Source organism: Sapajus apella, unplaced genomic scaffold (assembly GCF_009761245.1).
Source record: "Sapajus apella isolate SASKATOON/1434 unplaced genomic scaffold, GSC_monkey_1.0 scaffold51, whole genome shotgun sequence".
NCBI lineage: Eukaryota > Metazoa > Chordata > Mammalia > Primates > Cebidae > Sapajus > Sapajus apella.
The window spans coordinates 11,503,102-11,517,906 of NW_022436991.1; the positions used below are offsets into that span (position 1 = coordinate 11,503,102).

The 14,805-nt window shown below is 45.5% G+C and overlaps 1 protein-coding gene and 1 long non-coding RNA gene across 5 annotated transcripts in view; one reads left to right on the plus strand and one right to left on the minus strand.

The window, feature by feature from the left end:
* The window catches only part of LCMT1 (leucine carboxyl methyltransferase 1), a 67,000-nt gene that overhangs the window by 27,547 nt on the left and 24,648 nt on the right, over positions 1–14,805 (plus strand). For all 4 annotated transcript variants that reach the window (XM_032242995.1, XM_032242996.1, XM_032242994.1 and 1 more), the window contains one exon: positions 8,355–8,416. In XM_032242995.1, the coding sequence (XP_032098886.1) occupies positions 8,355–8,416 (62 nt within the window). The remainder of the gene's footprint in view (positions 1–8,354; positions 8,417–14,805) is intronic.
* Positions 3,017–5,938, minus strand: LOC116526586. Its single transcript, XR_004258207.1, has 2 exons — positions 5,784–5,938; positions 3,017–5,345 (listed from the first exon to the last, which is right to left on the minus strand). It is a non-coding gene; the product is annotated as an uncharacterized LOC116526586 (long non-coding RNA).

Genomic DNA, 14,805 nt, shown 5'->3' on the forward strand with positions numbered 1-14,805 from the left:
AGGGTCTGCTAAGGGGCAGAGCCACCCCAAGGGGCTATTCCAACTGCTGCCAAAATTAGCCCTATTGCCCTTTTAGATTTCACATTTGTGATATTATGAACTGTTACTCCACTGGGACTTAAAGTACCTAACATGCATCCCTCATTGCATCATACGTTATCCACACAAGGGCATGCTAGTGCAAGTAACAGGTGAAATTGGCTGAGGGGTAGCTGTTGGTCAGATGGTAGTCTGGGTGTCCACAAAGGAACAAAATACCCCATGGGTGCACAAACTCACACAAGGTGAGAGGAGTTCAGGTGAGTGACTAGGCTTGGAGAGAGGCATGACTGTTTTGGCATGGGGGAAAAGGTAGCCTTCCTGAGCCCAAGCTTGATCAGGGTTTTTCTTTACTGCTGAGAGAAAACCTGGCAGGATTTCAAAGTAGGCAGTTCAACTTCTCTTTTTTCCTCTTTTTGGTGACTGAAGCATTTAGCAGTTCAAAGAGGTTTATACATTCAAAGGAAAGGGAGACACTTAGGTGTACCATAAGAGGTGCAGAGGTTATTTTAGGTTTCTATACCTCCTTTGTGAAGTTGGTAGTTGAGCTTTTAGGGAATGCAAGAGGGAGTCCGGATTGAGGAATTATTTCCTTTAGTGAGGATTTACAGACTTATGCTGCCTTTTCTATACATGTAGGGAAAGCCTTGACCCATCTTGTAAAAGCATCCACAAACACCAGGAGATAGTTGTACCCTAGATTTGTAGGCCTTTGAGTTAAAACTGCCTGCCAGTCTTCTCCCAGTTAAGCTCCCCTGTGTTGAACCGGTTTAAGTCAAGAGGGGAGAATTGGATGGGTTTGGGGATTATTCCGGGCACACAATTCACAGGCAAAGATTACTTGTTTTACAGTTTTTCTCAGTTCCTTTCTGATGAATATTTTATGGACAATATTCCATAAAACATCTCTCCCTTAATGTGGCATCATGGAGATGCTTAATAAGTTTCCACTGGTCAGTTTCCAGAATAAAAATCTTGTCACCATCTGTGAACCATCCAGCACTGATGTCCTGGTATCCCTGCCTCTTAGCTTCCTCTTGCTCTTGCTGTGAGTATTGTAGGTGATTAGGAAGGTTAATAGGGTCTGTCATTAAGGCCAACACATTGCTGGGCTCCTGTAACCAGGCTGCCTATTTTGCAGCCCTGTCGGCCCTATTTCCTTTCCTAGTGAGGGACCAGTCCCCCAGTGACCTTTGCAGTGGATGACTGCCACCTGGCAGGGAAGTTGTGCTGCTTCCAGGAGAAGTAGGATTGGATCCTTATGTATGCCTGGGGAATTTTTAGCTGTTAACATTCCCTTTTCCTTCCATATGACTGCATGGGCACGCAGCAGGAGAAACCTATACTTTGAGTTGGTGTATATATTTACTTCCTCCCCCTCTCCCAGTTGTGAGGCTCTGTTAAGGCCACTAGTGCTACTTTTTGTGCTGTTTTGGGGAGGAAGAGCCTTAGCTTCTGTAATCTCCTTTGGGCTTACTACTGCACGTCCTGCCTTTTCGGTTTCCCTCCACAAAGCTACTGCCATCAGGATACCATTCTGCCTTTGCATTCTCAAGAGGCATATCTCACAAGCCAGGCCTGCTGGAGTATGTTCTTTGGGCCCTGTGCCTTGATGCTGTGAGCCCTCATCATCTGTGGTTAGGAGTGAGGTTGCCATGTTCAAAGTCTGACATACCCTGAAAGTAGTACCCAGGGTGTCTAATAAGAGAGCTTGATAGTTGATCAGCCTCCCTGCAGTGAGCCAGTGGTGTCTCTTGGCTTCTAACCCAGTCTGAACCTAGTGGGAGTCATAGCGTCTGTATATTGTCCCTGTGTCAGCTTGGATGCTTCACAAAATAGCAGGGCAGTCGCTGCCACTGCCCTCCAGCAGCCAGACCACTTCTGTGTAACTGGATTTACCTGTTTTGAAAAATGAGCCATTGGCTTCTGAACAGGTCCTAAAGTTAAAGACTCCCAAAACTATCCCCAGTCTCTCACAAACATACAGGGTAAAACGTTTTTCTCAGTTGGGGAGTCCAAGGGTGAGGGCTTGACCCCAGCTCAGTTTTTAGGGCTTCAAAAGATTGTTGACATTTCTTCTCCCAGTACAAAGGCTTTCTTTCTTCCTCTTTTAGGGTCTCTCATAGGGGTTTAGCTGTCAGGCCATAATTTGGAATCCAAATATGATAGAAGCCCACCGTTCCCTGGAAACCCTGGAGCTGCCTTTTTGTTTACAGGACTAGCAATGAAGTGATTGCTTTTTCCAGCCCACAGCTAGTGTTCAGCTCCTGGGGTCAGAATGAACCCCACATATCAAACCTCCTGTAAAGAAATCTGGGCCTTGGATGGGGTGACCTTGTATCACTGCTCAGCCAGGAAACTCAAGGTTTTAATGACATGAAAATCTGAATCCTGCCATGTCTGGCTGACAACAAGTCATCCACATATTTTAATAAAGTCTTTTTCTGTAGGCTTAGCTCCCTGCGTTCCCAAAAAGGTGGGGACCTTCCCGGAAGCCCTGGGGAAGCACAGTTCATGTGTTATATGTGGCTTCCCTGGGTATCAGGGCTTTCTCCATTCAAAGCAAAAAGATACAGGGATTCGGGATGGAGACACTACACACAAAAGAGAGCATCCTTGAAGTCTAGTAGAGTGAAAACTGAGCATCTCCACGTATCTGAGCAAGTTTGGGACCACTGCTGGCTGGATGGGAATGACTGCCTTGTTACCCACCTTCAAGTCCTGCACAAAACCATATTCTCCATTAGGCTTCTTAACAGGTAGGATCGGAGTGTTGCCTGAGGACTGGCAGGGTTTAATTAGCCCTTGCTGTAGGAATTTATGGAGTAATGGCTGAATCCCATTCAGTGCCACAGGTTTTAGGAGGTATGGTTTCCTCCATGGGTAGCCCATCCCAGGCTTCAGGTCTGTCTTTACTGGGGGAACTTGATTAGTCTGTCCTAGGACTGAAGTGTCCCATAGTGAGGGAGTGACTTGATCCTTGCTTTCTTTGGGAATGTTTGCCATCTCCAGTTCCTGTCCATCTAAGAGTGCTAGCAGGTGGATTCCCTGTTCTGGCTCTGCCTCTACCTGCACTCTGTCCTCTTCCAGGGAGATGGTGGCTCCCATTTTGCTTAATAAGTCTCTACTCAGCAATGGAGTAGGACATTCCAGGGCATACTGAAATGAGTGAGAAATAATCCTAGACATGGCCTCACGAGCAAGAGGGAAAGTTAGTTTTTTTACCTTAGGACACGTGTCTATTCCGGTTATCATGCAGTTGCAATTGGAGAGGGGTGAATAGGCAGCGTCAGGACAGAGCAGGCAGCTCTGGTGTCCACGGGGAACTCAGCTTTCCTACCTGCCACGTCAAGGGTGACCCAAAGCTCCGCGGTGTGATAACGATGGAGTATGCTGCAGTCAGAGGCAGGGTGCTGTCAGTCAGTGTGTATCAATCTCATTTGAAAGCTTGGTGAGGAGGGGAGGCTGGCCAGGATTGCCTGCCAGCTTTCCTGTTTTAGCGTGGTCAGGGCAGCCCCTCTTCCAGTGACCCTCCGTCCTGCAAGACACACATTGGCTCCATCCAAAGTCAGCTGTCTTTGATGGGTTGGTCTCGTGGGCCTCCCAGGGTCACCCTGAGGTGGTGGATGAATTAGGGTAGCCAGAAGCTGCACTGTCTTGGCCAATCTCCTTTTCTCATCTGCCTTCTCTGTCTAGTCCCTGTTACTGAAAACCTTAAAAGCCTCCTCTGCCAAGGTCAACAGCAGGGTCTGGGGTCTGACCTCCAAATTTTCCTTAATTTCCTCCTGATGTCCAGAGCTGAGTGAAGGATCAAATACACGGCACATGATGCCTCCCCTCTGCTGCCTCTGGGTTTTCGTGAGTGCATTTCCCAAGGGCCTTAGGGACTTGATTGAGGAAGACTGCTGGAATCCCCTTCTTTCTCTGGGTAATTTTCTTGACCCTGTCATAGTGTACAGGTTTTACTATACATTCCCTTCTTCCTTCAGTTAGGCAGGTAACAGAGTGGTTCCTTCTAGCTTTATTTAGGTTTTCTTCATAGTCTCACTTGCATGGAGACTATGCCTGGAACTGCATATTGGGGTTTAGTGACCACCTGGCTATTGGCATATTCCTTAGCCTTTTCAAATATGCATTCCTTTTCATCAGTAGTGCAAACCATAACATCCTGCCATGTCAATGAAAAGGTGAAATTTAGTTTAACAAATTCATCTCTAAACTTATCAGGATCCTCTGAAAAATCTACCAAAGTTTTCTTTACATAGTCCTAGATCCACCACCAAAAAAGGAACATGCACCTTTGTCACTCCCTTGTTTCCATTCATTTTTCTGAGAGGAAAACAGCTCTGGGCAAGTGGGGAAGCAAAAGAGGGTGCCGGTTCGGAGTCTGATCGGAGCACTGTTGGGGACAGCCCAGGGGCTTCCCTCCCTGAGAGGGTAGGGTAGGGAAGAGTTCCAGGGGTCTGAGCCTGGAGGTCCACTTCCTCAGGTTCCTTCAGGAGGAACCTGGAAATAGGAGCCACACACACCTGACAAGAATCCAGCAGCCTTGGGTCCTAGTATAATTTCATAAAAGCTTGTACCTAAGTATCTCTCCCCATTTCTCTGTCCATTCACAGAATAGGTCCGGCTGTAGGATAGTGTTGAAACTAGTAGATCCACTTCCACCCATGGCTATTTTTCTTGCTCTGATGTCTATTGGGGCAGATTGTATTACAGAAGAAAATCAGTTTCTTTTTTTTTTTTAGTTAAAAAAAACTTTTTTTGAGACAGGGTCTCACTGTGTCGCCCAGGCTGGAGTGCTCCGGTGCAACCACAACTCACTGCAGCCTCAACCTCCTGGGCTTAAGCTGTCCTCTCACCTTAGCCTTCCGAGTAGCTGGGACCACAGGCAGGCACCCCCACTTCCGGCTCATTTTTCCTGTTTTTTGTAGAGGTGGGGTCTTCCTGTGTTTCCCAGGCTGGCGTTTCTTTTTCTTTAAATCGTCTGATTTGAATTCCTTCCATTTAGAAATGATACCTCCCAGACGTGAGTCTTGGAAGATGCCTGGGGCATTGCCCATGACTGTACCTCCTGTGTCCGCTTATCTTATTAAAGGGCCAGGGCAGGGTGCAAGCACAGGCGTCAGGTGAGGAAAAGAGAGTTGAAGTGCTCCTAGCCCCGCACAGCGCAATACAGGTCACACAAAAGGGCTGGCGTGGCCAGCGAAGGGAACTTCTCCCCAAAACCGAATGCCAGCTTGGGTGGTTTCTTTTTTTTCTTGAACCTTACACCAGGTCCAGGTTCTGCTGACCAGTGTCCTGCACTAGATAGTAACCAAATGACAGTCAATAAGATATTGAATTAAACACACAGAAAGAAAAAACAATCAGGGCATGAGCCCCACGTGCTGTCAGTTCTCCCCACACAAAGGCAGCACCCAGAGTCCCTAGACTGGAAGACTGAACAGACACAGAAAAGCTCACAGGCTTTCCTTCCCACCGAGTGTGGCAAAGGGAGGGAAAGCACTGACAGACTTGAAGATGGCAGAGGCCAAAGCCAGGGTGCCCAGTAGTTCTCACCAGCCGTGTCGGTCCGTCCTGCACCCGTGTCTATTCAGGTTGAGCCAATGAAGTTAAAAGTGAAGGAAGGAAAGCAGAAAGGAAGAAGAAGGAAAATGACAAGTAGGGGACACGAGGGAAGGGAAAGCGTTGTCTGGGGCGGGGGTGGCTAGGAGTGTCACGGAGGCCAGAGGAAAACTCACCAGTTGCTGCTGCAGTGCTGAATCAAAGGGGCTGGCTGTTCATCCCCCACACAGGGGTCGCCTCCCTCTGGCTGTTGGCTCACAAGCCTCCCTGCCGGGAAAGAAAATGCTCCTTGTGCTCCTGCCTGGCTCACTAGAGAATCTGTTATGGCGCCGAGCAGGTTTCCCAGACAGAGCTTTTATCTGGGGGCTTGTGCTTGAGCAAGCAAGGGAGACAGCGGGTGCACCAGGGCTCTGTGGCCGGCTCCCTGGAAAAGCCAGGAGAGACATTTTATTAGCAAAGCCTGGAAACGGACATCAGGAGAGGGACACGTAGGCTGGGCAGGGCAAAGCATGTGAGAGGCAGAGGATGCGGGTCAGCGTATCTGCTGGCTGATGGTTATCTTGGTTAATGGACCACCTGGTGGGCTGGTCAGAGGCAACAAGGCTTTAAACAAGCTTGTTTAGCCCGAGGCCTGTAGGCCTCATGCAGTCCAGCAGGGTTTTGAATGCGGCCCAACACAAATTCATAACATTTATTAAAACATAAGATTTTTTTGCGACTTCTTTTTTTTAAGCTCATTAGCTATTGTTAGTGTATTTTATGTGTGGCCCAAGACAGTCTTCTCCCAGTGTGGGCCAGGGAAGCCAAGAGATTGGACACCCCTGCTGTAAATCAGTTACTGAGTGTTCCTGAGAGGGGACACTCCACTCCTTGATTTCATGTTTAGATTTCCTAAGGCCAGTTCCTGGGATTCTTTAAGTAGAAGGCCTGGTTAAACATGAAGAAAGAGCCGAATCCCATTCCTGTTCTGTCTCATGACTCTCCATCCATTAATGTGTTTCCTGGAACATTTAAAAAGTGACCTCATGTTTTCATAATCTGAATTTTGATGTGTCTTTTGTTTACTACTTTATTCCGAGGGCATATAGAAAGTTACCTGGCGTTGGCCAGGCACAGTGGCTCATGCCTGTAATCCCAGCACTTTGGGAGGTCAAGGCTGGTGGATTGCTTGAATCCAGGAGTTCGAGAGTAGCCTCGGCAACATGGTGAAACGTCATCTCTACTAAAAATGCAAAAATTAGCTGGGGGTAGTGGGTGCATCTGTAGTCTCAGCTACTTGGGAGGCTGAGGTAGGAGAATCACTTGAGCCCAGGGGGTTGAGGCTGCAGTGAGCTATGATCATACCACTGCAGTCCAGGCTGGGTGACAGAGCGAGACCCCGTCTCAAAAAAAAAAAAATACCTGGCTCAGAATAGATGTGCAATAAATAGTCTTTTTTGTGTATGTGAATGAATGATGAATGGAAGACTGAAGTTAGTTATTATATATGAGATATTGTGGGGGCCATTCCGAGTCCAGTATTAAGGAATTTACAGAGTTGCAGATGACAAGTTTGTTAATGTGTGCTGAGAGCTTTTGTAGCCCCTAGTACCATTTTAAGTTCTTCACTTGGATTGTTTCATTCAGTCCTCACAGCACACTCATGAATTAAGTGCTGCTGTTATTCCCTTTTTGCAGATAGGGAAACTGAGACTTAGAGAAGTTAATTTGCCCAAAGTCACCTATCTAAGAAAGGGTGGAGCTGAGATTCAAACTGTGACTTCAAGCTCAAGGTCAAGGCATCTGAATAGTTTTAACTATAGTCCCGCCTTTTGTTTAAATAAAACCCTAATTCTTTTAATTTAGTCATTTTTAAATTGGTCCTTTTAAATTAGCTGTTTAAATAAAAACGTAATTCTTATATTGAAAAAAATGTGAATAAACATCATTTCAGCTTGTCCTTTAGAAAAGTGTCATCCTTACCAATTGGAAATAATTTTCAAGCTTAATTTTTTTCTAGATCCATGAAAATAAATTTTCACCCTTTCCTAATATGTTTTATATTAAATATGCTTTTAAAGTGATAAATGGCAATTCTGATGCTCTGGGAACTGCGAAGTACTGGCTGGTTAGAACTCTGAGTGGAATAATGGTAACTGGCCCCCCGGAGATGGTTTCCTGGGATGGAAAGTGTGTTGGCGTTTGGCAGTGGTTGTTGGGATATTGATGCATATCTGATTTATCATTTTTTGCATGTTCTGGATTGGGGGAGTTACCACATAAATATTACTGAACTTTAAGTTGTGTAAGAGTCAATTCTTCTGGCTACCTGTAACAAATAACAGGTATCTTAAAAAGGTTGATTGAGAATAGGCAGCAAACTAGAGATGGCCCAAAAAAACATTGGAACATTTGAAACATTCTTGTTAGGCTATCTTTAGCTACTTCTGAGTCTAAATACTTCATGATCGGTTTGTGATTTGTGTCCTGATCGTGAAGTATTTAGGCTTATCTGTGTAATGAAGTACTTAGATTTAGAAATAGTATAATGATGTTACCTGAGACCTGTGTCCACTGAAGGTTTACTGTGTTGGCTTAAGGGTCTAAAGTAATTAAACTGAAGCCCTTTGTAGAGGGGCCCTTGAACAGTAGCAAATATATGTTTGCCATTTTGGTAGTGAGTATCTGCATTTGTGTAGTAAATGAGCTCATGAGTAAATTGAGGAGCAAATAGACTCATCTTTCTCCTCTTTCCCATCTTCCCATAGATGCAAGCCTCCCCTATCCAGCCCCATTCTAGAACTGCATTCAGAGGACACACTTCAGATGGGCAAGTATCAACCTCATACAAAATGGACTCTATTAGTATTTTTGCTTCCCACCCCCTTTTTAAAGATGGGGTTTGTGTTGGGTGTGTGTGTGTGGTGTTATACAATGTATTGTCAACTGAAGAATGACAAGGTTCAAAAATCTGGAAAGGATAGCTTGCTTTCTCAGAAAGTGTTGCAGCCTGTAGGGTGGCCATTCTAACAGGCTGGGAAGCACAGCCTCCTGCCAGAAGCCAACAACAGACACTCTGAAGGAGGGGCAAAGGGAGGATGAATTCACGCTCAGCTGGGTGGGTGAACATACATATTTAATGAGCTATAGGAGGAGTCATGAATATTTATGAAGGGAGAGTGGCGTGCATGTGCAGTTGAGCTTCACACCCTATCATAGGTCCCATGTACAAAAAAATGGCAGTGTAGCATGATCCAAGGGTGGAGGTTTTGGCCCTCTGACATCAAAAGGCAAGGCAGAGGACACAAAAACCCACATCTGGCCAGAACCACTCCCTGGTCTGTGGTTTCTTATCAGGAAGGAATGCTGGTTGATTGTTTTGAAGTTGCCAAAGGGAGGGGCAGCAGTCAGGCAGCTGGTTGGATGAGAGCAGCAGCAGAGTCTTTTGAAAGGGCTGGTTGCTGTTTAGCCTTTAGGGAAGAACGCCTGCAGGCAGTTAGTGAGCAAGGGGTTTAAGGAGTCATCCGATCTCCCATCCCCACGTGGCCAAGAACCCAGTTTTCAAGGTCACTCTGGGGTCCTCTTGGTTCAGGAGACTGGGAGGTCTTAAAATTTTATTTTTAGCCTACAGTAGACCTCTGCCGAAACATTTACACTTGTGTCAGGGTTACCACGAAGGAATTTTCAGCGACTTTCTATATGACTCTTCTCAGATGTCCTTGGGTCTCTAATCTTAAGTCTTTCTGTAAAGACCTTGAATTAGTTGCCAACATTTCAAAAATAAATTTCTCATTTAAAAAAACTCGATTTCTGGCTGGGCATGGTGGCTTATGCCTGTAATCCCAGCACTTTGGGAGACCGAGGTGGACGGATTACCTGAGGTCAGGAGTTCGAGACCAGCCTGGCGACCATGGTGAAACCCCATGTCTAAAAAAAAAAAGAAAAAATCTTGATTTCTAGCTTTTCTTGGAAAAATCAGAAGATGTTGTAACATTAGGCCATGATTTCTACAAGGGAACATTTAAATAGTGGCTGCCTCAGTCAAAGGAGTTGCCCATCCTCCAGTTCTGTCCCCACTACTCTCTGACATCTTATACATGACCTGCTTCACTCATTTCTGTTACCTGCTTGGCCCTGGCAGTCAATTTTTCCCCCCAGTTTTTTTCCCTCAACTTTTAATTGTGACCGTGTCTAACAATGCCTCTCTCATTTCTGAGCCTTTCAAATTATGGATAAATCTCTACCACAATCTTGAGTTGTTTTCAGTTTTTGTCTGAGAGAAGTTAAAGGGGTTTATTGGTAATTCAGGTCAGAGAACATCCGGTGAGGACGGCCTTCACCAGTGGTCAGCACAGGTAACACTGTGGGCATCAGGTGACTAGATGAGCCAGGTCCTTTTATTACAACAAATAGGGACATGCGGAGAGGGAAAGTGTTGTCTGGGCGGAGGTGGCAAGGAGTCTAGGCTTTTTCTTTTTTTTTTTTTTTTTTTGAGACAGAGTTTCATTCTTGTTACCCAGGCTGGAGTGCAATGGCACGATCTCGGCTCACTGCAACCTCCGCCTCCTGGGTTCAGGCAATTCTCCTGCCTCAACCTCCTGAGTAGCTGGGATTACAGGCACGCGCCACCATGCCCAGCTAATTTTTTGTAGTTTTAGTAGAGACGGGGTTTCAGGATGGTCTCGATCTCTTGACCTTGTGATCCACCCACCTGGGCCTCCCAAAGTGCTGGGATTACAGGCGTGAGCCACCGCGCCCGGCCGAGTCTAGGCTTTTTCTAGCCCGTTCCTTTAAATTCTTCCAGCCTCTACCCATTACCCAGTTCCAAGTCTGCTTCCACATTTTCAGGTACTTAGCCACAGTCCCACTTCTCAGCTTCTCAGTACTGGTTTTCTGGCTTACTACCTTGTTTTGTGCTTCTGTAACAGATTACCTGGGACTGGGTACTTTATAAAGAACAGAGAATTATTACAGTTCTGGAAGCTGGGAAGTTTGAGATTGAGGGGTCCGCATCTGGCAAGGGCCTTCTTGCTGCGTCATCCCATGGAAGAAGGTAGAAAGGCAAGACAGCATGACTGCAAGAGAGAGGTGAAGGGGTGCAGACTCATTCCCAATCCCAAGATAATGGCATTAATTCATTGGGACTTAATCACCTCTTAAGGGTCCTACCTTTCAACACTGTTGCATGGGGGATTAAGTTTCTAACACACGAACTTTAGATGAGACACATTCAAACCATAGCACCCTAACACTGGGTATTGTGGTTTTAAAAATTTTCTACCAGTCTGGCCAGGTGCCTGTAATCCCAGCACTTTGGGAGGCCGAGGAGGGTTGATCACCTGAGGTCAGGAGTTCCAGACCAGCCTGGCCAACTTGGTGAAACCCTGTCTTTACTGAAAATGCAAAAATTAGCTGGGTATGGTGGCAGCTAATCCCAGCTACTCGGGAGGCTGAGGCAGGAGAATGGCTTGAACCTCAGGGGCAGAGGTTGCAGTGAGCTGAGATTATGCTGCTGCACTCCAGACTGGGCGACAGAATGAGACTCTGTCTCAAAAAAAAATTTTTTTTTTTTTTTTACCAGTTTGGTAGGCCAAAATGATGCCCTATTATTTTTAAAAAATTATATAACTTCGAATGCTAGTGAGATGGAACGTCCGTCCTTTGTTTTATTGGCCTTTGGGACACTTTGTAAATTTTTTCATTTCCTTCTTCCATTAGTTGGTAGTTTCTTTCCTTTTCAGTTTATAGGAACCCTTCGTAACACAAACACATAGATGTGTTCTTTGATAAAGGTCTGTTGTCAACTTTTTTTTATTGAACTTTTTTCTCATTCTTTTAACTTTGTGTCTCATGTGGGTAAATTTTTTAGTCTGGTTCTTTATAGTTTTTGATTTTACCATCGTGCTGAGAAAGGAGAATTTGAATAAAAATGAAATAAAAATGTGAATGAAAATTTGGGCAAACCGATAGGTGATCATAAAACTGACAAAAAATATTTGTTAAGAAATGACCTTGTTTTATCAAACCTACAAGGCTGTGACAGTAAGAATCACCATTATTTATTCATCAGTAAGAAAAAAAAAGTACCGACACTTAAGCTGACACATCACCAACTGTTAGATGCATCCTGATTTCAGAAATGTTAAAATGTGAAAGGATGCACCTTAGAATTGATGATATATTTTTTTAAGCTAAAATCTGCCTAGGGTAAAAAATCAGAAGTGTACAAATGGGCACATGAAGAGTCAGAAGGTGTTTTGAAAAGGAAGACTGAGTGTGGTGTCTGTCGCCTGTAATCCCAGTACTTCAGGAGGCTGAGGCGGGAGCATTGCTGAGACTACCTAGTGAGACCCTGTCACCAAAACATAAACTAAAATTAGCTGGGCATGGTGCTGCACGCCTATAGTCCTAGCTACTTGGGAGGCTGAGGCGGGAGGAAACCTTTAGCTCAAGAGTTTGGAGGCTGCAGAGAGCTGTGATCGCACCACAACACTTCATCCTGGGTGATAGAGTGAGACCCTTTCTCTCAAGAGTTAAAAAGGAAATTGCGTTCTGTTATCCCCTTGCTTAAAACTCCCTACTGGGTAGAACCCATATTGTTCATTAGGCCTCTGTGTGCCTCCTGATTTTTACTTTTTTTTTTTTTTTTTTTTTTGAGACGGTCTCACTGTTGCTCAGGCTGGAGGACAGTGGTGCAACCACAGCTCACTGCACCCTTGAATTCCTGGGCTCAAGTGATCCTTCTGCCAAAGTCTCCAGAGTATCTGGGACTACAGCTGCGTGCTGCCACACCCAGCTGATTTAAAAATTTTTCTGTAGAGACGGCATGTCACTATGTTGCTTAGGTTGGTCTCAAACTCCTGGGGTCAAATGATCCTCCTGCCTTGACCGCTCAGTGTTGGGATTACAGGCATGAGCCGCGAAACCTACTCCTGATTTTCCTTTTGACCTCAGTAACTATGGCCTAGCCACACAAATTTTTTGCTGTTCTTTGTGCTAAACATGTTCTTTCCCTCAGTCCTTTTCACTTTCTCTCCCTTCTTTGCCCAGTGGGCTCCTTCTCATCTGCTCAGCTGCTACCTCCTCAGAGAGGCCCTCCCTGACTACTAGGCTAAAGACCCCTGCCCCATGCTGTCTTATGTCACACTCTTCTTTCTCTTTGAGTTTCCTTGTAGTACTAACCACTCCCTGATATAATATTTATTACTCATTTATTTAATGATTCACATTCTCTCTCCCTCTTCTACCGTGTAAGCTTCCTGAGAACAGGGACTGCTTCTTTTTCACCACTGTAACCCCTGCATCTAAAGCAGTGCCGAGTGCACAGAGATTGTTGAATGAATACTCACATGACTGCTTGAATGGATGAAGGTGTTTGTGTTTTTGTAATCCACTTCAGCTCTGGTGAAATTAGGTAGGCAGAAAGACAAAAAAGAACAGCAAGTGTGAAAGCATTTCAGAGTAGGAACAGGATTTCAGCTGGGCCCTGAAAAGGAGACCTAGGGAGCAGATGCTGTCAGCCAGGGCACACTGAAGGAAGAGCTGGGAAGGCCAGTGTGGCTGGGGCTCTGGTGGCAGGAGTTGCACGCTTCAAGACTGAGGGTTTTGTAAAGCAGGCTGAGAATTTTGGGCTCCATTCTGAAGGGAGTGGGAAGCCCGTTACACATGCCCCATGACACCCTGAACTTCTCTGTAGAACTCACCACACTTGACCTTGTTCTCTGTTTCCCACTGGATTTTAAGCCCCATGAGGGCAGGGGCCATGTTTTCTTGTTCATCAGTAATTCCCAGGACTTGGCTCAGTGCCCTCTAAGTGTCAGATGGGTAGTCCAACAAACTAATCCTCTGTACAGTCCAGAAATCCACCTGAGGCTGTCTCCATTTACCTTTTTTTTTTTTTTTTTCTTTAACTGAGGGATCCTAGAAAAATCTAAAAGATCACTGTGCAATGCTTAATAACAATAATAATTTGTCTGTCACAGAGGATAACCGTGAATGGGATTGATGGGGTTCATTACAGATCCAACACGTCTCTTGAAATGCACCTGGTGGTAATGGAAGAGATTGTTAGTTATATGATACACCAGCATTTGTGTGCGTGTGTGTTTAACTATTGTGTTACATTGTGTAAGTCTTTAGTTTTCTCGTGCCTTTTCACCTCATGACCTGATCACTTCTTAAAAGTGATTAAGACCAGGCTGGGCCTGGTGGCTCATGCCTATAATCCCAGCACTATGGGAGGCTGATGCAGGTGGATCACCAGAGGTTGGGAGTTCAAGACCAGCCTGACCAACATGGAGAACGTATCTCTACTAAAAATACAAAATTAGCCGGTGCATGTCTGTAATCCCAGCTGCTCTGGAGGCTGAGGCAGGAGTATCACTTGAACCTAGGAGGCAGAGGTTGCGGTGAGCTGAGATCGTGCCATTGCACTCCAGCCTGGGTAACAATAGTGAAACTGTGTCTCAAAACACACACATATGCACATGCACAAACACACAAAAGTGATTAAGACCGACTTGGTGGCTCACACCTGTAATCCCAGTACTCTGGGAGGCAGAGGCAGGAGGATCCCTTGAGCCCAGGAGTTCGAGACCAGCCTGGGAAACATAGGGAGATCCTGTCTGCACAAATAATAAAAAAAATTTAGCCAGGCATGGTGGTGCACACCTGTGGTCCCAGCTACACAGGAAGCTGAGGCAGTCTGGGAGGGCGAGGCTGCAATTAGTCATGATCGTGTCACTGCACTGCAACCTGGGTGGCACAATGCAACCCTGTTTAAAAAAAAAAAATGATTAAGACTGCAAAGTATATGAGCTTAATGAGGCAGATAATTAAAGCCTGTATCCATTAGCTTCTGCACTGTAACAAGCTGCTGCAAAGCATGTGGTTTACAACAACAGCTGTCTATTTAGTTCACAATTCTGTGGCTTGGCAGTTTGAGTTGGGTTCATTCAGGTGGAACTTCTCAGCTGGGCTCATTCCAGCACCTGCCTGGGTTTAATCACTTGTGATCATCTTCACAAAAGACCTCTGCTGTGTAGCATGCATTGGACTAGGCCAGGGAGTCCCTACCTTTCTTGCTTCCCAGTAATTTGTCTCAGTAATATTTTCATAGTACCCCTGGGCCAAAAAACACACTCAGCAGTTCTTTTTAATTAGTTGGGTTTAAACAGCTGAAGTATTTATGTCCTAACAACTTAGTCATTTGAAAAAAAA